At 47.0% G+C, this 24,766-nt stretch overlaps 1 protein-coding gene and 1 long non-coding RNA gene across 8 annotated transcripts in view; one reads left to right on the top strand and one right to left on the bottom strand.

Moving 5' to 3' along the window:
• Arhgef18 (rho/rac guanine nucleotide exchange factor (GEF) 18) overlaps positions 1-7,013 on the bottom strand; it is a 103,264-nt gene extending 96,251 nt beyond the window's left edge. The window contains exon 1 of one of the 3 annotated variants that reach the window (XM_030243210.1): positions 6,621-7,013. In XM_030243210.1, the coding sequence (XP_030099070.1) occupies positions 6,621-6,624 (4 nt within the window). In that variant the 5' untranslated portion in view covers positions 6,625-7,013. The remainder of the gene's footprint in view (positions 1-6,620) is intronic. The other 2 variants (XM_030243212.1, NM_001370668.1) reach the window with 2 other exon arrangements.
• Gm30369 lies at positions 4,642-12,361 on the top strand. Of its 5 annotated transcripts, none has more exons than XR_870090.2 (6): positions 4,642-4,752; positions 5,431-5,498; positions 5,933-6,105; positions 6,544-6,645; positions 10,417-11,488; positions 11,830-12,361. It is a non-coding gene; the product is annotated as a predicted gene, 30369 (long non-coding RNA). The 5 variants fall into 5 exon arrangements; XR_378675.3 differs by having other exon boundaries at positions 5,933-6,645; positions 10,417-10,953; positions 11,348-11,488; XR_870091.2 differs by lacking the exon at positions 5,933-6,105.
• Positions 12,362-24,766: the final 12,405 nt, after the last annotated feature.

The raw sequence follows: 24,766 nt of genomic DNA, 5'->3' as shown, positions 1-24,766 counted from the left end.
TTAGTCACTCCTGAGGATCAATGTCCATACTATTTTTGAGACAATATCTTTCATTAGCCTGGAGCTCTCCCATTAGGCTATGCTGTCTGGCTAGTGTTCCCTAGTGGTCTGTCTGCCTGTCTCTGACTGTCCAGAGCTGGGGTTTTAAGTACACACCACAGTGCTCAGCTGTTTTTGCATGGGTCCTGGGACCCAAACTTACGTCCTCAAACTTGCAAAGCCAGCGTGTTACCTGCTAAGGCACCTCTCTAGCTCTTGTTTTTCTTTTAATGTCAATTTTTTTGAAACCAAAAAAAAAATAAAATCACTTTGTTCTGACTAACTCAAATAAAAAGATCACACAACTGGTTTAGGGAAGCCACTCACACCAACACCCACCCTGTGCCTCACTTGGTGCATCTCCGTGAATTCTGTGCTGTCAGAGTAGCCTCTCGTTGAAGCTGTGAGGATTCGCTATCACTTCCAATTACATCTCCATGCACGTATACACCATACACACAACACCAAAAGCATAGCAGAGCTGAAACTAGGAAAACCTGTTAGCTTTTGTACCGGCTAGTTGTGTGTCAACTTGACACAGCTGGAGTTATCACAGAGAAAGGAGCTTCAGTTGAGGAGATGCCTCTATGAGATCCAGCTGCAAGGCATTTTCTCAATTAGTGATCAGGGGGAAAGGCCCCTTGTGGGTGGGATCATCTCTGGGCTGGTAGTCTTGGGTTCTATAAGAGAGCAGGCTGAGCAAGCCAGGGGAAGCAAGCCAGTAAGGAACATCCCTCCATGGCCTCTGCATCAGCTCCTGCTTCCTGACCTGCTTGAGTTCCAGTCCTGACTTCTTTGGTGATGAACAGCAGTATGGAAGTGTAAGCTGAATAAACCCTTTCCTCCCCAAGTGCTTCTTGGTCATGATGTTTGTGCAGGAATAGAAACCCTGACTAAGACAGCTTTATATCCTCTCTCCTGCCTCATGCCCTTTCTCATCATCTAATCTCACCCTTAGCTCCATCAAGGTTAGGCTGTGTCTACACTTACAGCTGCTTACACTGTGTAGTATACTTGTGTGCATTGTAGGATAGAGTCTACATATGAGGGAGAATATAGATTTTCTTTTAGAAGGGATCTTGAGTAACCCAGACTGACCTGGAATTCACCGTGTAGTTGAGGATGGCTCTTAACATCTAACCTTTGTCCTTTAACCTCTTGGGTGCTGAGATGACACATATGTACCTCCATGCCTGGTATATGTGGTGCTGAGAACAGAACCTGTGGCTTCCTTCATGCTAGGCAACTGACTTTTTTGAGACAAGGCCTCAAGTACTCCAGGCTGGTCAATATTATTATAGAGCAGAGGACAACCCAGAATTCCTGGTCCTCTTGACTCCTGCCTCTGTCTCCTCATGACTGGGATGACAGGTGTTGAGTTCCAACTTGTGCAGGTGGACCCACATCTGAGCATCAAGGTGTAGTTAGGTGTGGCTGTAGACAGTGTGACTCTCAGTATTCAGGAGGTGGAGGCAGGAACATCAGAAGTTCAAGGCTAAAATGGACTGAAAACTTCATGTAGCTGTGAAGAATGAAATTATGTCATTCATAGAAGAGTGGATGGAACTGAAGATCACCAAGAGTGAGGTATAGCAGAGTTGGGAATAGAAATGTTGCATGTTTTCTTTCACATGCATAATCTAGAGTATATATATATATTTATATGTATGAGAGAGGCTATACAAAGTTTGAGGCCAATCTGGGCTACATGAAACTGTCAGAGAGAGAGAGAGGGAGAGGGAGAGGGAGAGGGGGAGGGGGAGAGAGAGAGAGAGAGAGGGACTAGTATAGTATGGTATGAGGGAGAAAGAAGTCAAAGCTAGGGAAAGGAGGAAGTCAAGAGAATAATGATATATTTGAATATATATATATATATATATATATATATATGCAGAAATGAAAACTATTTGAAGGGAGGGGAGTCAAGCAAGAGAAGCGGATAGGTTGGGAGGGCATGGGAATGTAAAATAATAACAAATATTAGGTGGTTTTGAAAGCCGTGTATGTGCAGGTACATGGCAAACTTACACTTGTCCATGCGGGTGCTGCCCCCTGGTGGTAGAAGCCCCATGCTTGGTTTCCTCTCGAATGGCCCCAAATTCCAGGCTCTGCCTACTTGGTTCAGGACACACTCAGAAGCTCACATTAAGGCAAACTCATCTTACATAGTCCCTCTTCCCTCATAATAAAATATTGAATTGTCTATGAAACTCAGGCAATACTGTACTGAAAGCAAATTCCAGAATAGTGGTGTGAGGCACATGATCTCCAACCACCGTAACTGTAAACCTGGGACTATCTATGATCCTGTCTCCCTGCACCCGACCATTGACCCACTCCCATCCCGCCTCTGCCCCCACCAAGCCAGAGACGATCCTGAATCCTCCCCCCTCAGAACCCAAATAGTCCCCAAAGTCTCTTTCTGGTCTTCTCTCTGTGCGTCCTACATGTTTTGACTTTGGCTGACTGCTATCTTCCCCTGGGAAGGAAACAAGAGGGAACAGAGGGGAGGGGAGGAAGAGGAAAGGAAGGAAGAGCAAGGGAAGGAAGAGAAACAGAAGAGAGGAAAGGAACAAGGAGAGAAGGGGCACCCTTGAGAACCCAAAGGCTCTCTGCAAGGGACCAGAATGTGGTCCAGCATCTCATGTTCGATGGTTCAGCTTAGTTGTTTATCAAATAGCCAACAGGTTAAAAGAACCTTATAAGACAAATAACTACCATAAATGAGGTTTCAACATAGGCTCATAAGTCTGCTTCCAGTTGTGTTTGTTACATGAGTCAGCTGGAGCAGGTGACTTCAACCCTTCTTCTTAAAAAAAACCCATTCCTTCCCTTTGTGGCTCTTTCTTTGCAGTTCAATAAATACAGAGCAAAGCACTTAGTCATGGACACACAGACACTGGGATAGATTTACAAGGCAACATACAGTCTAGCACCTATTCAGACTCAGACAGTGGACAGTAAGGAGATGATAGAAGATAAGGAGAAAGAAGTAGAGAATTCAAATCTAGCCTCTACCTTTCTAAAACTGTTCCAAAGCAGAGTGATTTTAATTCTTTCCCTTAGTTTGGCACTGACTGATTATTGGTGACTCTTGAGTTAATCATTAATGTGTTTTCCTTTACCAACTGAGTATCACTCCAGTCCATGGAGTGCATTTGAATGTCCTAAGTGGTTGCCTGAAACCATGGCAATAGCTGCTGCATACAAACTTTCCCCCAGGCTCACATACCTATGATGAAGTTCAATTAGACATAGTCAGAGATCGACAAGTGTAGCCAGTAATAAACTAGAACAATCAATGCTGAGCATGGAGCTGCATGGCTGTAATCTCAGCATTTGGGAGACCGAGGCAAGAGGATCAGGATGGGTTTGGATTCAGCCTGGTTGAAAAGACTGTTCTAAAAAGACAAAACAAGGGCTGGTAGATGGCTCTAGCCCCCAGACCAGAAGATCTCTGGAACCTACATGGTGGAAGGAAAGAACCGAATCCTAAAAGTTGTTCCTGACTTCTGTATGTGTGTGTGCACATGTGTGTACATGTGTGTACATGTGTGTATGTGTGCATGTATGTGTGTGCATACATGTGTACATGTGTGTATGTGTGTTTGTGTGCATGCATGTGTACATGTGTGTATGGGTACATGCATGTGTGTGTGCGTGCGTGCACATGTGCTATTCTTCCAGAACGTCTGAGTTTGATTCCTAGCATTATTACCAGGTAGGTAGCTTATAAGCAGTGAATCCAGCACCAGAGAATCCAACTCCCTCTTCTGGCTTCCTATGGTGCTTGTACTCATATGCTCCCATCCCCCACAGAAAATCATCCTGAAAATCAGCAACACAGGGCTGGCGACTTGGCTCAGTTAGGAGAAGGTGCATGCCAGCAAGTCTGACGATCTGAGTTTGATTCTTAGGACCAATATGGTGGGAAGGAAAGAACTGATTTCTACAGGTTATTCTCTGCTCTCTACACACATGCACACATGTGCACACCACACATACATATAAAGAAATGTAATAGAACACATTTTAAAACCAATAAATGGATAAACTAAAAAAAATCAAACATAAAAGACAATAAAAGCAGTAATTAAAGTGATGCCAATTCCTTCAGGATACTTCATGCTAAGTAGGATTTTCAGACTTAGGTTGATAGTGGATAAAGGAAACAGAAAATCTCAGAGAAATAGGGGCAGTGGAACTAACTGAGGGATGGGTATATTATGAGCCTTAAAAGAGGATTTATTTCTTTTTATTTTATGTATGTGTTTTTCCTACATGTATGTATACCTACCATATGAGCACTGGACATGCAATGCCCTTGGAGATCAGAAGAGGGTGCTGTGCTCTCTGGAGCTGGAATTACAGGTGGTTGTGAGCCACCCCACGTGAGTGCTTGGAACTGAACCTTGGTTCTCTGCAAGAACAGCAAGTACTCTTCGCCACCAAACTACCCCTCCGACTCCACTGGGCTTTCTTTTGAGGTAAAACACAGGAAGTGCCTGTGACATATACATGTTTTATGGGTGGGGACAGCCCAGGAAGCAAGACTTCACCACAAGAACACAGAACAAAGGAAAGGGCGGGGTGACTGATGTTTTCTGAGCTGCTACAATCTGCCAGGCACCAAGCTCAACCATCTCTCGTGTGTGACCTCGGGACTTTTTCCTCACATAGAAGCCCAGAGAGGTTGTGCAATGTCACCCAGAGGTGGGAATGTTAGGATTCGAACACATGACCTATCTAAAATGACGCTCCAGCACTAACCACAGGAGTGAGCCCAAGCGCATTCCTAGATCGGTGTTGGGAGTTGGGGAGACCTGGGGGTCAGAGATGGTTCAGTCCAGATTCACTGAGGAGTTTGCAGTTAACCACATGCGCGTGACCTATGCATGAGCACATGCTGGTGTGTGTACAAGTGTGTATGTGTGTGAGGCAGGAGGTTGACATGGAGTGTTTCCCACAATCGCTTTCTGTCTTTTTTATAAACTTAGTTAATTATTAGTTGATTATTAATTTGCACGTGTGGGCACAATCCACAGAACGTGAGCAGAGGTCAGAGGGCAACTTGCAGGAGTCAGTTCTCTCTCCAACGTATGGATCCCAGGGCTCAGGCTCGGGTCCTCAGGCTTAGCCTCTACCTGCTGAACCGTCTTGCTGGCTCCCACCTTATTTTTTCTTATTTTTATTTTCGAGACCGGCTTTCCCTGACTCTCCTTGAGGTTCACTGATTCAGCTAAACTGGCTAGTCGGAGAGCTTCAGTGATCCTGTCTCTGCCTCCACAGTGCTGAGCTATCAGGCCTGCACCACCATGCTCAAAACCTGTTTTTTTTTTTCATGAGTTTAGGGGAGCTGAACCAAGTTCTTATTCTGTGTTATCTCCCTAGGTCCTCTTCAAGACCCATGAAAAGCTGCCTCAGACAGGAATTTACAGTCACAAGAAGGGTGCTTAAAGGTGGGTACAACTTGGAGTTTTCCCTCAGAAACCAGGGTGACTCTCTTGGAGGGTCAGCCCTGTGGGAGCCACATTCAAAGCCTGTCTCCTACCTAACTCACCACCTCCGTTAGAGTGGTCAGCTCTAAATCCACTGATACATGGCTCCAGGGGTCGCCTTCCTACACCCGAGAGTGCACAAAGTCAACAGAAACTGAGGAAACTGTAGTCTTGGGTGTGCCTGGTACAAACCACAGCCTGCCTCCTCACCTCACTCCATTCCGGCAGTTGTTGTGGGAGGTTCCTCAAACTGGGCCACAAAGGGAGCCACCAGTGACTCCCCAGGGTTAAGGGCCTACAGCTGGAGGGCTATTGAGCAGAGGGTGGTCCCCATTTGGAAGACCTGGAAAGATCGGCTTTTCAGCAGATGTCAGCCTTAAAATTTTGCTTTGCAGACAGGATTCTCCAAGTCTGTGTCAGGCAAGGCTGAACAAAACCCCAGAGCCAATGCTTTGAAAGGTGAAGAGGTCAAGCTGCAGTGTGGTGGTATGCGTGCATACCTGTTACCCCAGAACTGGGGAGGCACAAGTAGGAATGCTGGGAGTTGGAGGCAAGCCTGGACTGCATGGTGAGACCCAGATTCAAAAGCAAAACAAAACAGAACAAGGCAAAACACGGACACCTGCTGAAAAGGCGCTTAGACTTCCTCCCTCATCCCTGGCCCCCTACTCCTCCGTCCCCACACAGGCTTTGCTTACAAAAGGTTCCTTCAGACTCCATCATAGGTCTCCTCTAGACCAGGTGGCCTCTGAACTCCCTATGTAGCTGAGGATAACCTAAACCTCTAATCCTCCTGCCTCCATCTCCCAAGTGATGCTTGACAGCGTACAACACCCAGCTTTGACTTATGCAGTGCTGGGGATGAAACCCAGGACTTTGCCCATGCTAAGCAAGCACCCTATCAATTGAGCTATCTCCCCAGCACCCTCCAGGGTCATTTTAGGATTCCTGATCTCTGCAGTGCAAACAGCTGCCCCACTCTCTTACTGTTGTGTCCCGGCTATAGGAGTCAATCTCCTGCCTCACAGACTCTCAGACGTGCAGATCCCGAAGTGCCCACCACTCTTCAAGATAGTCACTCACCCATGAGTTCCCGATTCTTGCTCAGGTAGGTAACTGGCTTTGTTAACAGCTCTTGCAGCTCCCATGTCACACAACCAGGGTTTCAAGGGACACATGAGCCAGGCTAACCACAGAGTGGCTCAACTCTGCCCAGTTTCCTCTTTCTAAGCCACCGGCTTTTTATGGTTGTCTTCATCAATATTGAGCAGCAGGCAGCAGGGGTCAGCAAGGAGAGGAGAAAACAAATGGAGGTGGGTTATGAGGATCTGGGAGTCCACCCTCAGCCTGTACCTGCCGTAGGCGTCACGGGGAAGTAAAGTAAAGAATGTAAAGCCTCCCACGAGGGGAGGGGAGGGGAGGCAGCAGCACTGAACCCCCACCCGGCAGCTTCCTGTGGCGCCAACTGCTGAAGAGGAACGGGGTGTGAGGGCCTCACCCTAACACTCGGGCACACAAACAGAGACACATGGGACATGCAAGTCACATGTCTCTAGACAGACACACGCTGGAACACACATGGGGACAGACACATATGTGGGTGTGTGGACCCATGGAAACATGTGGAGCTGAACGCTGGGTTTGTAAATGTCTACCAGCGATCATTCTGCTTGGTATCTGTCTGTTTTCCCGGTGTAAATACTGCCACTACCGCTAACTCCACTTCTTCAACTAACGCACTGTTACCAGAGCTGTTAAGGTTAGAGCTTGAGTCCTGGCAGTCTCCTAACAAACCAGATTCAGCGACTCATTCTAAGAAAGTCAGTCGAGGAAATGGCTCAAAGGGTCAAGTGCTTGCTGTGCAAGCAAGTGGAATTGATTTTAGTTCCCCACCCCCACCTGACTAAATAAAGTCAGGGTGTGGTAAGGCCACCTGTGAGAACTCCAGTACTGAGCTGGCAGATAGGAGAATCCCAGGGAAGGGCAGGCTACCCAGTCTGATCCAGTGTTCCAGGTTCAGTGAGAGACATTGTCTCAAAAATAAGTGCATGTGGTGGTGCACGCCTTCAATCCCACTGGGCAGGCAGAGACAGGCGCACCTCTGAATCTGAGGCCAGCCCAGTCTTCAGAGGAAGTCTAGGCAACCAGGGCAAACAACAGTGAGAAGTAGAAAAAATGTATCTATTCAGGGTTGCTGCACCTGTAAGAGGACCAAACGGCCCCCTGCTCCTCCCACCTCTCCCCTCCAAGTCCATCCTTAGAGACCTGGTATTAGATGTAGGTTTAAATAGAAGGCAAGAGGTATGCGCAGGGCTGGAGAGATGGCTCAGTGGTTAGGAGTGCTTGCTAGTCTTCTAGAGGACCTGAGTTCAGTTCCCAACACCTACACTGGGTGGCTCATAACTGCTTAATTTCTGCTATAGAAGGTCCTGTGCCCCTTCTGACCTCTATAGGCACCCAACACAATTGCATGCACACACACGCACATATCCACACACAGACAAACACACATACCCCAGACAGTTGCACACACAAGCACATATTCATATACAGACAAACGCACATACCCACAGCCACCTGCATATATACATTCATATATATACACACACAAACAAATACACATACAGGTACACGCACACATATGCACACATGTGCACACACACATACACACTTAATAATAGGAATGAATATAGACTATCTTCACTCCTACCAGGATGGGTACACCAGTACCTGAAAAGGTGAGCAGAAGAAGGGTTTAAACTTGGCTCCACACTGGAACTGAGTGAGTGGTCTCTTAGCATGAAACTCTTGTGAGTTCTCAAATGTGGCCCTCTGGGAAACAGTAATGTACAAATAGCAGCATTCACACATGCAGAGATTCCTGGGTGGATACATTGGTCTTTGCACAGACATGAGAAGCTGAGCACAGTTACACACATGCTGTGTAGAATAGTAGTGTCTATACGCGCAGAAAGCTCTGAGTAGACACACATTATACTCTGGGCTCTGCACATATATGTGGAACTGTATGCACAGGTGAACACACATAGAGTATAGACAGTGAGGCCATGCCGTGGCACACAGGATGCACCACAAGCAAGAGCAACAGAAGAAAGTGTGTTTTGGCTTACAGTTCCAGAGGGCTAGTGTAGGCAGCCGGGCGCCTAAAAGATGGCGCCGGCCTCCGGTACACCGTCGCCATAAACAACGCCACTGCGCAGGCGATAGCCCGAATCTGGCGCCAACCCCTCCCGAGCAGGTGCATACAAATCAAAGTGCCGGCAGACTGACCAATCCCAGGAGGACACATAGCTCTCCCCAGTGCTGGGGTGTATATAAGCAGTCCTTCCTGGGTTTCCGGAGTTCCCGTAGCAAGGTGTTCCTGAAATAAAGAAGGCTGTTGAGAAGAATCCGACTGTGTTGCGTTTTTCTTGCTGGACGAGGTGAGTGCAACAGGCTAGATGTACTTTAATGCCAGGAAGGCAAGGAAGCAGGGGTTGGAAGCTGAGAGATCACATCTTTATTTACCACCAAGAAGCAGAGTGCAAATTGGAAGGGCAGTGAAGCTACATACTCTCAAGACTTATCCCTAGTGGCAGTCTTTCTCCAGCAATGCTGTACCCCAAAAGTTCTATAACCTCTCCAAACAGTACCACCAACTGGGGACCAAATGTTCAAATACACAAGCCTATGGGTGGTGTTTCCTATTCAAACCACCCCAAAGGAGACGGAGACCTCCGAGACACATGTTTACACAGCGCCAATCTGGAGACACAAGAGCATCTCACACAAACACTCAACCACATCTAGCCTCTCAGACTCGCCAGACCCCTGCAGACTTCTCCGGCTTGTCTTGGCTCCCAGGAGTGGATCATTAATCTTCTGGAATGTTGGGCCTGTGTTATGGCTAAGTGGATAAAGGAGCCTGCTTACCTCAATTTGATTCCTGATCCCAGGTTAGTAGAAGGAGAGAAATGACTGCTGCAAGTTGTCCTCTGACCTCTACAGGTGTACTGTGCAATGCAGAGCCACACACACGGACATTGAATAAATAAAAATGTAATGAGATAAAAGAATTCAGGACAGTTGAAAGCTGGTGGTTAAATGCATCATGCGTTGTGTGTGAGTGTCGATGTGCAAGCAGGTGTGTGTGTGTGTCTGTGTTGGTGGAGGTTGGAGGAACCTTGGGTGTCGTTGGAGGAACCCTGAGTGTCATTGGAGGAATCTTGGGTGTCATCAGAGGAACCTTGGATGTCATCGGAGGAACCTCAAGTGTCACACCACTGGTGCTTCCCATTTATTTTTTAAATGAAGTCTCTCCCTTGGCCTCAAATTCAACAAGTAGGCTGCGCTGGCTGGACAGCAAGCCCCAGAACCTGCCTATCTCCATGTCCCTGGCTCTGGAATTACCCAAGTGTGCAAGTATGTACTACCGTGTCCAGATATTTTTACGTGGATTCCTGGGATTGAACACAGGTCCTTAGACTCATGAGGCAAGCACTTGATCCACTGGGCCACCTCTTCACCCCCATCCCACTTTTATTATTATAAACCTTGCTGTTTTAAGACAGGGTCTCTCCAAGTTGTTCAGCTTGGTCTTGAACTTAATTTATAGTTCAGACAGATTCACAACTTACATGCTTTCTGCCTCAGCCTGGAATGAGAGCTTGTACCACCATGCCTAAATACATTTTTGACAGTGTGTGTATACTTGCTGAGGTCAGGCTGTGCCCTTGAGGTGGCTAACTTTGATTGTCAACTCGACCACATATTGAATTAACTAAAACCCAAGCAGCTGGGCAGACACCTATGAGGAATTTTCTTAATTGGATTATTCGAAGTAGGAAGATTCACTTTGAATATGGGTTATATCTTCCAGTGTCTCCTCACTCATACCAGTCTGTTCATCTACCCTGTTGCTGAGACATTTCTTCTCTGGTATTGGAACTGGATTCAGACTTCTTTGGGATTCCAATTTAGACTGAAGACCAGAAGCTCTCCAGGAACCCTCCAGACCTCCAGCACCAGATTGGGACTGCAGAGACATTCAGTCTTTATTGCTGGGCTGCCTCGACCTGCCAGCTTCTGAATAATGTCATATAGACATAATAATGACATATTATCTATTAAGCTTAGACTTTAGCTGGCCACCTCTCAGCCATCTCACCTCATTTAGGTTAACCTGACTATTCTATTCCACATCCTGGCACATGACCTGTTACCTGTCTCTCACATACTCAGTCTTGGCACCTGTTCCTTCTGTCTGCTGTGTCCAGTTGGTGACTCTCAAGCCTCTCAGTTCTTCCCACACTTCCCACTTCCGTCCGGATGTTCTGCCTTTCCTTGCCGGTTTGCCTTCAGCTCTTTATTAAGCCCGTCAGAAGGTGATGGGGAAGAATGTTTACAAAATACTCAGGTAGGTGATGTTCCAATAAACATAACAATACGAAGGTCCTGGCAGACAGTACTAAACTCTCTGCTGGTACCTAAGTTAACATTTGAATAATACAAAGACAACCTTTACACAGTGCACAAAAAGATTATCCCAAGTGTTGACTGAACAACTATCAGATTCCTGGCCTTTCCACCAGGAAGACAGCCAGTTTTGGACTATAGAGGCCACCACCTGTAAGCTACTCTAATAAGGCGTGTGTGTGTGTGTGTGTGTGTGTGTGTGTGTGTGTGTGTGTTCACTCATCCTACCAGTTCTGCTCTTTTAGAGAACCCTAGTACAGCCCTACTCTGAGTTACTCTACATTGTATAAAACAGTGTTTTTATTTTTTATTTTTTTGACTGTGCCATGCTCCAGGAGACTCTTTTACGAGGCGCTTCTGACTCTATTTTGAGAACCCAGGAACGGTCTCATCTGTCGGACACATTTCATCCAGCACAGACTGATATGTGATTTATTCCTGAGAGCAGAAAGGATCTGCCCCATAAGTCTACTTGGGTGAGTGGAAGTGGTGGGGGCACATATGAATATTAAAATAATATTAGGAAAACAAGGCCCAGAACTTATCAGACACACCAGACTAGGGTAAAGGTCTAACTCTCTCACCTGGACCCCATAAAGTGATGGGCACAAAACAGGGTGACATCACACTGCTATGACCTCAGAACAACCTGTCACCCGACACCTGGTGTGTACAGCAGGAAGTGAGGACACGCTAGCTGTCCTTTGAGCTTCATCGGGGTTGGTCCCCTACCGTCCATTAGGTCGGCTGGATGACGGCCTGACTTGTTTGCTTATCTTGTTCTGATCCTGACATTTCCTGCTCTTCCCTGGTTTAGCCTTTCTCTTTGCATGTGGACTCGGCTGTTTCGCTGTCAACCCTGATTCCACAGCCTCTGCTGTGGCTCTCTCATGACTCCTGCTGTGATTCATTATCTTGTCACTGTGGACTCTCAGCCTGAAGTAGAATAAGGCAGAACAGACCAGCTGTTAGCTGCCAGTTTTTTGCTTTATTTAGTGACTTACTTAAAGCACGGCCTGCACTGCTTATTTGCCAGGGATGATTTCACTCTCGGCCCAGAGCAGAATGATCTGGATAAACCGCTGAAGCAATGGGTCACCGTCCTTAACAACCTGCTGACTGCCTTGAACACTTCTGTAAATTCTCGCTTGCTTGCCTGCCCCACCTTGTGGTTTTAGAGCATAAAATGAGAACACAAACTGGACCCTGGATTGAAGTCTTTCTGGAGCTTCTAGTGGCCAAGGTGGCAGTAAGACACTGGACTGTAGCCTCTGAGTAGAAATGATGAGACTAAGTAAGGAGCTCCTGGGGACAGGCAGGAATGCAAGCTTGACACTCCCCCCCCCCCCCCCCCAGGAAACTGCATCTGAAGCCCCGATGGGAGACTGAGGTGGCGCTGGTCTCCAAGGAGAATCAGACAAATGTATACCTTCTGAATGCTTGTGATGCTCCCACAGCTCTGTGGCTACAGGATCTGACTAGGCTCCAACTTGTAGATCTACTGTGGTCATTTCAACTAAATGGGCACTTACCTTCCATGATAGGAGGTGATTAGGTATGGGGTTATATGAGTGACCCTTGAGCTAAGACCTCTTTTTTCTTTTTCTTTTTTTTCTTTTTCTTTTTCTTTTTCTTTTTTCTTTTATCTCCTCTCCTCTCCTCTCCTCTCCTCTCCTCTCCTCTCCCCTCCCCTCCCCTCCCCTCCTCCCTCCCCTCCCCTCCCCTCCCCTCCCCTCCCCTCCCCTCCCCTCCCTCCCTCCCTCCCTCCCTCCCTCCCACCCTCCTTTCTTTCTTTCTTTCTTTCTTTCTTTCTTTCTTTCTTTCTTTCTTTCTTTTTTCAGACAGAATTTCTCTGGGTAGCCTTGGCTGTCTCAGAGTTTGCTCTGTAGACCAGGCTGGCCTCAAACTCTCAAGAGATCTGCCTGCTTCTGACTCTCAAGTGCTGGAATTAAATGTGTATTCAACTACTGCCTGGCTAGATCAGACCTCTTAAATCACCAAGAGGTGGCTGGGCAGACAGGTACCTACTTGAGGGAGAAGCCAGTCTTCTTGCCCAGCCTATGCAGCAGGCATGACTAGGGAGGTACATATAAGCTCCCCTAAGTCATCGTTAGGGAACTCCTTTCATTATGGGGTATACACTGATGTGAAACCACGTAGTCCTGCACACCATACTTGACAACTGTAACCCTCCAAGTTAAAGACTCTCTGTGAAACCGATTGCTCTCCCTTTGATGTCATCTGGCCATGAATAGGAATTCTAGATTTGACTTTGATTAACAAGAGTCTGAGAGGTTACACAGACCGGTTCTCACATATTGATTCCTGGTGTCCGATGGTCTGGGATGGTGTGGTTGAATATGCTTGTCTCAGGGAGTGGCTCTATTAGGAGGTGTGGCCTTGTTGGAGGAAGTATGTCACTGTGGGGTGGGCTTTGAGGCCCTCCTCCTAGTTGCCTGGGAGACAGTCTTCTCCTGGCTGCCTTCCAATCAAGATGCAGACCTTTCAGCTCCTTCTCCAGTATCATGTCTGCTTGGACACTGGTATGTTTTATGCCTTGATGACAATGAACTAAACCTCTGAACCTGTAAGCCAGCAACAATTAAATGTCTTTTAGAAGAGTTGCCTTGGTCATGGTGTCATGGAGATGCTAGCTAAGACAGATGGCTTCTCCAGAACCTTCCCAGCCTCAGACAACGTCTGCTACAAAGACAGAGAAGTCTGAAGGCACCAAGGAAGCATCCCTACCAGTTTCCCCAGAGGATGAAAATGTGCCCGTGATGCCACATCCCTCCCGGCTCCAATTACAAGTACTAGTCATGCGCAAGATCCTTCATACCTGTCCCTTCATCGGCATCCGCCTCCATACGGTGCTCACTAACCTCCTCCTGCTATATAGCGCAACAGCTACCATGGGGATGCTCACCAGACTCAGGCCAGCTGTGTTCCTAGGAAGAGTCCTTTCCAGTGTGCCACTGAGAAAAATGCCAGCCCCTCTCCTCACCCGAGAGGATGACAACTATGGTACCTGGCCCTAAATCCAGCTGCATACTTGCTTGAAGAGGATAGAAAGCCCCTCCAGGAATGCAGAGAAATTATGAATGAGATTTCCTCCTCACAGCCTGACTTAAAGGACGAGCTGATCCCCCAATTCAGATGTGGAACCTTTTATTGATGGGAGCTGAAGCATCCAATAGGGGGAATAGCACCTGTACTGGCTGGTTTTGTGTGTCAACTTGACACAGCTGGAGTTATCACAGAGAAAGGAGCTTCAGTTGAGGAAATGCCTCCATGAGATCCATCTGTAAGGCATGTTCTCAATTAGTGATCAAGGGGGGAGAGTCCATTTTGGGTGGTACCATACCTGGTTTGGTAGTGTTGGGTTCTATAAGAGAGTAAAATGAGTAAGTCAGGGGAAGCAAGCCAGTAAGGAACATCCCTCCATGGCCTCTGCATCAGCTCCTGCTTTCTGACCTGCTTGAGATCCAGTCCTGACTTCCTTTGGTGATGAACAACAATGTGGAAATGTAAGCTGAATAAACCCTTTCCTCTCCAACTTGCTTCTTGGTCATGATGTTTGTGCAGGAATAGAAACCCTGACAATGATAGCCCCTCACAACATCAGGACAGCAATATATAAAGAAAGAGGACTATTTACCTCAGGGGCTTAAAAAATGCCTCCCCAAACAAGAGACCATATCCTCCAGCTACTAGAAACCCAGTTGTGGCAGTGGTGCACTGCCAGACTCATAGAAAAAGTCAAGGGTGAGTGAATCAGTGGGTGATAGTGATAGTGATAGATAGTGATAGAGATAGAAGTAAAGTCTGGTAGATCAGATAACCAAACAGGCTGGCCTTCTGTGAAGACAAAGCTCCATAGTCTCCAGGAACCAATTACCCATCCATCCATCCCAGGGTGTTATTCGTCGCGTTCTCACGACCGGCCAGGAAGAACACAACAACCAGAATCTTCTACGGCAAAGCTTTATTGCTTACATCTTTTTGGGGCCAGAGTGTAAGAAGCAAGAGAGAGAAGCAAGAGAGAGAGAAAAACGAAACCCCTTCTATTTTAAAGAGAACAACCATTGCCTAGGGCGCATCACTCCCTGATTGGCTGCAGCCCATGGCCGAGCTGACGTTCACGGGAAAAACAGAGTACAAGTAGTCGTAAATACCCTTGGCTCATGCGCAGATTATTTGTTTACCAACTTAGAACACAGGATGTCAGCGCCATCTTGTGACGGCGAATGTGGGGGCGGCTTCCCACAGTTCCCCCTTTTTCTTTTAATAAGAGCAAATAGGCCACCCATATTAATGAGAGTGGAGATAGAGGTCAAATCCCCAGTGTGTAGGTAAAGGAGCCATGTACAGGATTAGCTCTTAGGCTTACAGGCTTTTACCCAGAGCAACCCTGACCTGCTCCCGTGTCGTTTTGCCTGGGGGAAGGGAACTAGGACACTGAACCTTCATGAAAGATGACATGTCTCCCTAGAATAGGCTCATATATGCCGCAGAGCCTTTCCATTGCAGTGCTTAGCCTTGCAACTCTCTCGGGCTGCTGAAGCACACTCACTCTATCTCGTGCAATGAGACTAGCCTCGTGAGATATAAGAGCTGAGTGGCCAGCGACCTATTGCCTAAGCATAGATATATCAGGGGAAGCTCCATGTTCTAGTCCTGCAAGCGCCTGGGCAATAACCACCTTGTCTCTCTTAGTTTGGGCCTTAAGCTTACAGACCAATCAAAGAAGCAACACTAATCCACAGCAAAGTGTATCTCCAAATAATATTAATCCCACCCAATTTTTTAAAGAAAGAAAATGCTGAGGAGATCCAATTGGGTAATCCTTTGGTCAGCGACAGGTCCAAGCGCGTGGAGTTGACCTGAAGTCTCAATTCTCGAAGGATCTGTTCAAATTCAGCCATCCAATTCTGTAACATATACTGAAAAAGACTTTTTGACAAATTAGCTGCCCTAGTAAATTTAACATACTGAATGGAAATAACACACAATCCCGGAAACTTTTGTTCACATCCCTGCTGAGTTATTTGTCATAATACATCTAGTTGTTTCTGGACAAGATCTATGAGTTGATTAACCAGCATGAGACCTCTCTGTATCTTGACATTAGCTGAGGCCTGTTCATCTATGACTGTAGTCACTGAGGCTGACAAAGTGTTAATGGTGTCAGTTGTCTGGACCTGTCCAGACAGAACCAAGGCTGTCTGAATTAAGGCCAAACCCAGTTCCCAGTTAGTGGTAAAAAAGCAAGAGAATACTTGAGCATTATACATCACCGTCATTGGGAGTGGAAATGTCGACATTATCCCCCAACGCTGCTCTCTCTTTATTATTGACGCCCTGGACATCACCAAGACGAGGGACATTAGTATTCCCTTGGTCAGTCTGGATTTTTCGGGTGAGTCTTTCTGGTACCCAAAATGGGTTGTCTTCATTCTGTGGGAAAACACAGATAGCTCCCCTGGATCTTATCAAGATAGGATCCGGGCCATACCATTTATTATCAAGGACATTTTTCCATTTAACCATCTCATTGGGCCTATCTGGCTCTGAACAATGACGTTCAGCCGCAGTATGGCCATGAGCATCAATATTTAAAAAATTGAGTGTAAAGAGTGCCAAAGACACCGACACTCTTGGTGCTCGGGGTACAGTCTCCTCAAAAGTTCCCCTCTTCTGTTTTATAAGATAGGCTTTGAGGGTGCGATGCGCACGCTCAACAATACCCTGTCCTTGAGGGTTGTATGGAAGTCCAGTCAGGTGGGTTACGTCCATCTGACGGCAGAACTGCTGAAATTTTTGAGACGTGTAAGCTGGTCCATTATCAGTCTTAAGGAGTCTGGGTTTCCCCCAAGCACTCCATGCCTCAAGGCAATGTTGAATCACATGTGAGGCTTTTTCTCCGGTTAACGGAGAAGCAAACATGATGCCAGAACATGTGTCAATAGACACATGGAGATATTGAAGTTTTCCAAAGGAAGAAACATGTGTAACATCCATTTGCCAGACCTGTAGAGGTCGAATACCGCGTGGGTTAATTCCCACATGAGGAACTGGCAAGAACTCACAGCAGCTTTGACATTGAGTAACAATGTCACGGGCTTCTTTTCTTGTCAAAGAGAAACGACTGCGTAATGTTTCAGCCGTCACATGAAAATTATTATGAAAATTTCTTGCAGCCTCTACCGGGGATGATAGGGCAGCAGCCACCACTTTAGTGGCCTTATCTGCCAAATCATTTCCCAGAGCCATGGGGCCAGGTAGGCCTGAATGGGCTCTAACATGAGTAATATAAACAGGAGATCTTCTAGATAACAAAACTAATTGTATCTGCTGAAAAATATTGGCAACTCTACTGGAAGGCTTAATCACTCCAGCCACTTCTAAAAGATTTACTGCATTTACCACATAACAGGAATCTGACACAATATTAAGGGGTTCTAAAAAGGTTTTTAAAACTTCTAAGACCACTAAACATTCTACCACTTGAGGTGAATTTTCACTATATTGTTTGGATACCACTTTACCATTAGCCACATAGGCACCTATGCCAGTTTTTGATCCATCAGTATATACCACAATCCCATTTTTAAGTGGGTTTCTTACTGTTATTTGTGGAAACACAACAGATTGATTTTGGGCAAACTGTAAGATTGGATGTTTTGGATAATGGTTATCTATTTTTCCTGAAAAGGAGGTAACTAAAACTGCCCAATCATTAGATGCGGCTGCCAAGGTTTGAACCTGTGCAGCGGTATAAGGTACAATTAAAAGATATGGACTTTGCCCAAAGTGGGTGATTGCTGCTTTTAGGCCTTTAAGGGCAAGCTGTGCAATTGCATCAGGATACCAATCTATTATTTTAGCTGGGGATACGTTTGGATGGATCCACAACAATGGCCCATTCTGCCACAAAACTGCAGTTGGCAATTGTGCTGTCTTAAAGACACACAAACTGAAAGGCTGCGAATCCTCAATACGTTGTAATTGTGCATTCTGTAAGGCCTTTTCTACCTTTTGTAAGGCCTGGTTAGCAGCTAGAGTAAGAGTCCTAGGGGAGGAGATATGAGGATCTCCTTCTAAAATACTAAACAAAGGCCTTAACTCAGCGGAAGGAATCTTTAAAAAAGGTCTGAGCCAATTAATATCTCCCAACAGCTTTTGAAAATCATTTAAGGTATGGAGGTGATCTCTTCTTATCTCTACCTTTTGGGGCACAATCTTATCTGGGGACACCACAGAGCCCAAGAATTGTCCTGTATCAGAAATTTGGACCTTTTCTGTGGCTATCTGTAGACCCCACTGACTTAAAGTTTTAAGTAGAAAAGGATATGCCTTTTGTAGCATGGTAAGGTCTTTATGGCACAGGAGGATGTCATCCATGTAAAGGAGCAAAATTAAAGAGGGGAACTGTTTCCTCACTGGCAAAAGAGCTTCTTGCACATAAAGTTGGCACATTGTAGGACTATTGGACATTCCCTGTGGTAAGACCTTCCATTGATACCTCTTATCAGGTTCCATGTGATTAATAGAGGGGATGGTAAAGGCAAATCTGGGCCTATCTCTTGGACACAAAGGTATAGAAAAGAAACAATCTTTAATATCTATAATAATTAAATTCCAGCAACGTGGTAAGGCGGAAAGTACAGGGAGACCCCTCTGTACTGGGCCAAATAAGTTCATTTGCTCATTAATGGCTCTGAGGTCATGGAGCAGTCTCCACTTTCCTGACTTTTTCTTAATTACAAAAATTGGAGTATTCCAAGGTGAGGTAGAGGGTTCAATATGGCCTAATTTTAATTGTTCCTCTACCAGTTGAATCACAGCTTCTAGTTTTTCAGAGGATAGGTGCCATTGAGGAACCCACACTGGGTCCCCTGTTTTCCATGGTATGGGTCGTGCTGCCCCAATGGCCGCTAAGGAAAACCCAGACCCTGTCTGTCTTGGTTTCCATTAGGTGAGATGGGCTCTATCCTTCCCTGTTCTTGATGTCCTAACCCTTTTCCTTCTTTATAACCCATCTTTGCCATGATATTTTTTGCTTTAGCTGAATACCCTCCTGATGGGGTGTTTTCATTGGACAAAATAAGGCCCAAATGCTGCATAATATCCCTTCCCCAGAGGTTAACCGGGAGTGGGAGCACATAAGGTATGAATTTCCCTTGCTGCCCTTCAGAGGATTCCCACGTCAAGGCAACGGAGCTTATAGTGGGACATGATTGATATCCTAGGCCCTGTAATGAATGAGATGACTCTGTGGTGGGCCATGCTTTGGGCCACCAATGTGTAGAAATTATACTTTTATCTGCTCCGGTATCAAGGATGCCTTCAAACTCTTTTCCATTAATCTTAAGGCGGAGCTTAGGTCTATCATTTAAAGATACAACCAAATAGGCAGAATCATATCCTGAGGAGCCCATTTTCTTTATCTCAGGTCCTGCAGATTTCTCCCTGGTATTATCAGGGAGGAGCAGCAGCTGAGCTATCCTATCTCCTTTACTAATAGAAAAAACGCCTTTAGGGCTTGAGCACAGGACCTGTATTTCAGGGGAATGTTGACAATCCATAATTCCAGGGTGGACTACTAAGCCCTGCAAGGTGAGTGAACCTCGGCCGAGAATAAGGCCCATGGTTCCCGGGGGCAAGGATGGTATAGGCTCCACCGGCACCGGCTGAATACTCATTTGAGGCATTAATAGGAAGTCGGAGGCGGCACGCAGGTCCACCCTTGTGGGTCTTCCTGGGTCGTCTCTCTGACTGCTTCCTGGGTCCTGACAAACCGGTTCCCATATCTTTGAGGGCCCTGGGACCGAGGGCCCGATGACCCGTTTTTTGGCACATCAGTTGATTGACTATCAGGTGGGGGAAGAATTCTGCCCTTTATATCCCTCACAGAGCGACACTGGTCAGCTCTATGATAACCCTTGCCACACTTAGAGCAAAGAGTGAGAGTCCCTCCCTGTTTATCTGGAGCTCTGCAATCTTTCTTAAAATGCCCAGGCTTTCCGCAATTAAAACATGTCCTCTGATTATTTCTGCCCATGGAGCGGTTCTGAGATTGAAGGATGGCAGCCGCTAAACCTGCATTGCTGAGAGGTCCCCCAAGCTCTCGACAGACCCTGAGCCAGTCTTGTAAGCCTTTGTTCTTTCTTGGGGCTATGGCCGCTCGGCACTCCTTTGTGGCTTGCTCGTAGATTAGCTGTTCTATGAGAGGCGCAGCTTGCTCTGACTCTCCAAAAATACGCTCTGCTGCCTCTGTCATTCTGGCCACAAAATCTGAGAAAGATTCCTGAGGTCCCTGGATTATCTTTGTTAACTGACCAGTGGTTTCACCTGCTCGAGAGAGCGCCTTCCAGGCCCTAATAGCCGTGGAAGAAATCTGGGCATAAGCTCCCCAATGGTAGTTTGTCTGATCAGCAGAATAAGCTCCCTGACCCGTTAACAAGTCAAAAGTCCAATCTCTCTGCTCTGGAGTCAAAGCAGCTGCGTTTGCTCGGGCCTGCGCCTGTGCAGCTTCGTGCCAAAGCGCTTTCCATTCCATATATTTGCCCATACTAGGTAGAGCGGCTTTTACAACCGTCTGCCAATCAGCAGGCGTTAGTGCCATACCAGCGAGCCTGTCTAACTGCGCCAAGGTAAAATTAGCATTGGTTCCGTATTTACGAACCGACTCGGCAATTTCCTTAATCTGTACGTATTCTACCGGAGCGTGGACACGCCCACCCTCGGCTCCTTCAAAGACTGGAAATGCCTGTTGTATTTTCTTTTGTTCCTCTCGGGGAATGAATGAGTCTGCGCACTGCCTCTCTGCGCACTGCCTCTCTGCGCACTGCCTCTCTGCGCACTGCCTCTCTGCGCACCTCTCTGCGCATTGCCCCTCTGCGCATTGCTGACGCACTACGCAGGGCGGGGGCTCCGCATAGGGCGGACCTTGAAACCGACTGCCGGGAGGTTGAACAGTACGCTGACTTTCGCCAGCCGCTTTTGGCTTTTTTCTTGACCAATTAGCTGGCTGGTAATGGGCTGCTTCTTCCTCCCAGTCTGTTTCCTCAGAGGAGGATTCTTCACTTGCTTCAGAGCTACTAAGAGCTGGCTTCCTGAGCTCATCTAGTGACGAGTATCTCCTAGAGACCTCCGCTAATCGATCTTTTTTCTTCTCCCTTTTTCCTCTTTTTCTTCTAATCTCTCTCCAGGTATTCCTACCTAACCTTAACTTTTCCTCGGGTTCAAGACCCTTGGAAAGGCCTGTATACTTATTTTGTGTACCATACTTCCTCTTTGTTCCTACTCTCTCTCCCCGCTTTACTTCTGATAGATTGTCCTGAATTTCCTCTAGAATTTTCAGCCCTATCTTAATCACTTGATAGCATGTGAAAAAGAACAAAAGGGCTCCTAACACCAGAAAAAATTCAAGGCCAAACATACTCACTGGTACTCTCGTTCCCCAGCTGAAAAGTTCTGAATTCATACAGTTGAATCCTTCTTAACAGTCTGCTTTACGGGAACCTTTATCACCGTCGTTCCCCAGCTGATGAGTTCTGAATTCGGCAGTTGAATCCTTCTCAACAGTCTGTGTTACGGGAACCTTTATAAACGTGATCCGCAGTTCTGGTTCTGAAATGAAGTATCCCTCCTGCGCCAGTCCGGAGTTTTTTCTCGTCCCGGAATTCGGCACCAATTGTTATTCGTCGCGTTCTCACGACCGGCCAGGAAGAACACAACAACCAGAATCTTCTACGGCAAAGCTTTATTGCTTACATCTTTTTGGGGCCAGAGTGTAAGAAGCAAGAGAGAGAAGCAAGAGAGAGAGAAAAACGAAACCCCTTCTATTTTAAAGAGAACAACCATTGCCTAGGGCGCATCACTCCCTGATTGGCTGCAGCCCATGGCCGAGCTGACGTTCACGGGAAAAACAGAGTACAAGTAGTCGTAAATACCCTTGGCTCATGCGCAGATTATTTGTTTACCAACTTAGAACACAGGATGTCAGCGCCATCTTGTGACGGCGAATGTGGGGGCGGCTTCCCACACCAGGGTATGTTTTTTGTTTTGTTTTGTTTTTAATTTGTTTCTTGGTTTTTGTTTTTGGTACTCACTTTTTATTGGTTCATTGTGAATTTCACATCATGTACTGTAGTTGTAAGCCGCCCGTGGCCTACATGAACCAGGTACTCCTGAAAGGCAGGCTGGGGCTGAAAAGAGACTAGACGGGGAGAGAAATAAAGACAACAAGACAAAAGTACTCTGTTCAAGGCACCTTAACGTTTACTTAGAGTCTAAGCTTATATAGGGGGTAGGTTCCCCCCCCCCCCCCGCCAGTCCATCCTTGGTGCCCGGAGCCAGCTTGTAGGCAATGTGCAGGATAGGATGTGTCTCCGGAATGTCTCAAGGGTGTCTCAGCAGGCAGCAGGATCTCGGAGAAGAGCAGCGGCAGACACATCAAAAGAAGCCAGCCTGCCGGGCGTGGTGGCATACACCTTAAATCCCAGCACTTGGGAGGCAGGGGCAGGCAGACTTCTGAGTTCGAGGCCAGCCTGGTCTACAAAGTGAGTTCCAGGACAGCCAGGGTTACACAGAGAAACCCTGTCTCGACAAAACCAAAAAAAAAAAAAGAAGCCAGCCAAGTCGGAAAGCTACACTGCAGGTGGCCCCACCTCAGTGGCAACAAGGTCTGCACCAGCCAGCTTCAGGCTGGGGGAGGCTACAATGCACCCTCATCTCCTGCCCTTTATCCACCCTTTGCCTTTGCAATCTATCCCCCAAACACACACACACACACACACACACACACAACAAAAGAAAACAAAACATAGAAATCATCTTGTTGTTGAAGCTGTAATGTGTCAGGCTGTCCTGCTGTTCACATTGTAAACTGCAATGAGTCACTAGTCTGGTTTGAGGTCTCTAGCTTCTGTGACACACACCATCAATACTGGGTTTTCAACGAGATTCTTCCCAGTTATCCCGTTGTGTGTCATGAAGATCTTGAAGCTTTGGATCTGCAGTCCTTTCATGCACTTCAACAATTAACAGATGGTGTAGATATTGGAGTGGATCAACTCAAAGCACTGGAGGTGGACTTGGTTGTTAGCTGAGTTGGTGAGTGTGCAGGCTCTCCATTATACGTGTCCACCACTAGGGGGAGCTCTCCAGCACTGTTCTGGCTAGGCCATTCAATGAGAGGGAGGGTCAGCTCTCCCTCTCTCATATCCTCAGGACCGGCTCACCTGCCCCACACCTCCAGAACCAGCTCCACCAACGCTGCTCAAGTGAGGTGTAGGGCCACTCTCCTGAGTGCAGCAGCCAGTGAGGGGCTGGGCCTGCCCACTTGCTCTCGTGACCCAGTGGCCAGCTCTCCCGACTGCTGAAGGTGGCAAGTCCGGGAAAGCCTCTCTCCCCTCCTCCCTCCATGGACCATACTACAATCTCATGGAAGAGGAGTGGTGGGGCCAGCACTCCTGTGCTCACTCTTGGGGCCATGTCACCTGTGCCTCCTATCCCACATGACCAGCTCTGATGTGCTGTCCAGGTAAAGTGCTGGGCTCAGTCTCCCAAGTGCTGCTGCCAGTGCATGAGAGGTGGGGCCAGCTCTCCAGAGCGCCACAGCCACTTCTGCACAGCCCCTGGAAGGTGCTGTCCCAGGTGGCTGCCCAGACCAGGAATGTCCCCATGGTCTCTAGTGGTAATATGCACCACAGACATCAACAACGAATCCTACAGCTGCATAGCCATGGACCTTGGTCAGCAGGTCTCTGGATGACTTTACTTATAACATCCACTGCCATCAGGACAGTCCTGGGATACTGTGATGACATCCTTGTCACTGATCTCAGCAAAGCAGCCACAGGGTATGTTTTAATAACTGACAAAGGAGCTACTAAAAATCAAGAGGGCTGGCTGATTATCACAGCTTTCTGCTCAGTCCAACAACCCCTCTGGAAAAACTGCCCTACAGAAATTGCTGCAAAGGTATTTGGTGGGTTCAAAGTTGCCAACACGGATCCAACAAGCTAGCAAACTCAGTTTGCAATGTGTTCAGAACAATCTCAAGCAGGGAGCTGAGGCCTCCATGCTGACACAGAACCAGGGGTCCTACATATTTGGACATCTTGAATGGACTTTACTGCCATTCAACCCAGTAGAAGGTATCAGTACTTGCTGATATGCTATGCACTCTTTTAAGTTGGGCGGAAACTCTTCATACCCACACAGGGAATTAACTTGGAACTTGTCATGCAATACCACCCTCAACCACCAGACCACTTGAGAGAATGGGTAAAATGCCACCAGTCAAATATTACCAAGAAACAGATCTCCCCAGCCAGAAATTCTGTCACTTACACTGTTTAGAATGCATTAAATGTTTTGTTTTTTTCTTCTTTTTTTATTAGATAATTTCTTTACTTACATTTCAAATGTTATCTCCTTTCCTAGTTTCCCCTCAGAAAATCCTCTATCCCCTTCCCTCTCCCCCTCCTCCCCAACCCACCCACTCTTGCTTCCTGACCTTGGCATTCCCCTATACTGGGACATAGGACTTTCACAAGATCAAGGGCCTCTCCTCCCATTGATGACCAACTAGGCCATCCTCTGCTACATATGCATCGAGAGACACAAGTCCCACCATGTGTTTTCTTTGATTGGTGGTTGAGTTCCCCAGAGCTCTGGAGGTACTGGTTAGTTCATATTGTTGTTCCTCCTATGGAGCTACAAACCGCTTCAGCTCCTTGGAT

The sequence above is a fragment of the Mus musculus genome, chromosome 8 (genome assembly GCF_000001635.26).
Source record: "Mus musculus strain C57BL/6J chromosome 8, GRCm38.p6 C57BL/6J".
Taxonomy (NCBI): Eukaryota; Metazoa; Chordata; class Mammalia; order Rodentia; family Muridae; genus Mus; species Mus musculus.
This window is presented reverse-complemented; position numbering and strand designations above follow the sequence as displayed.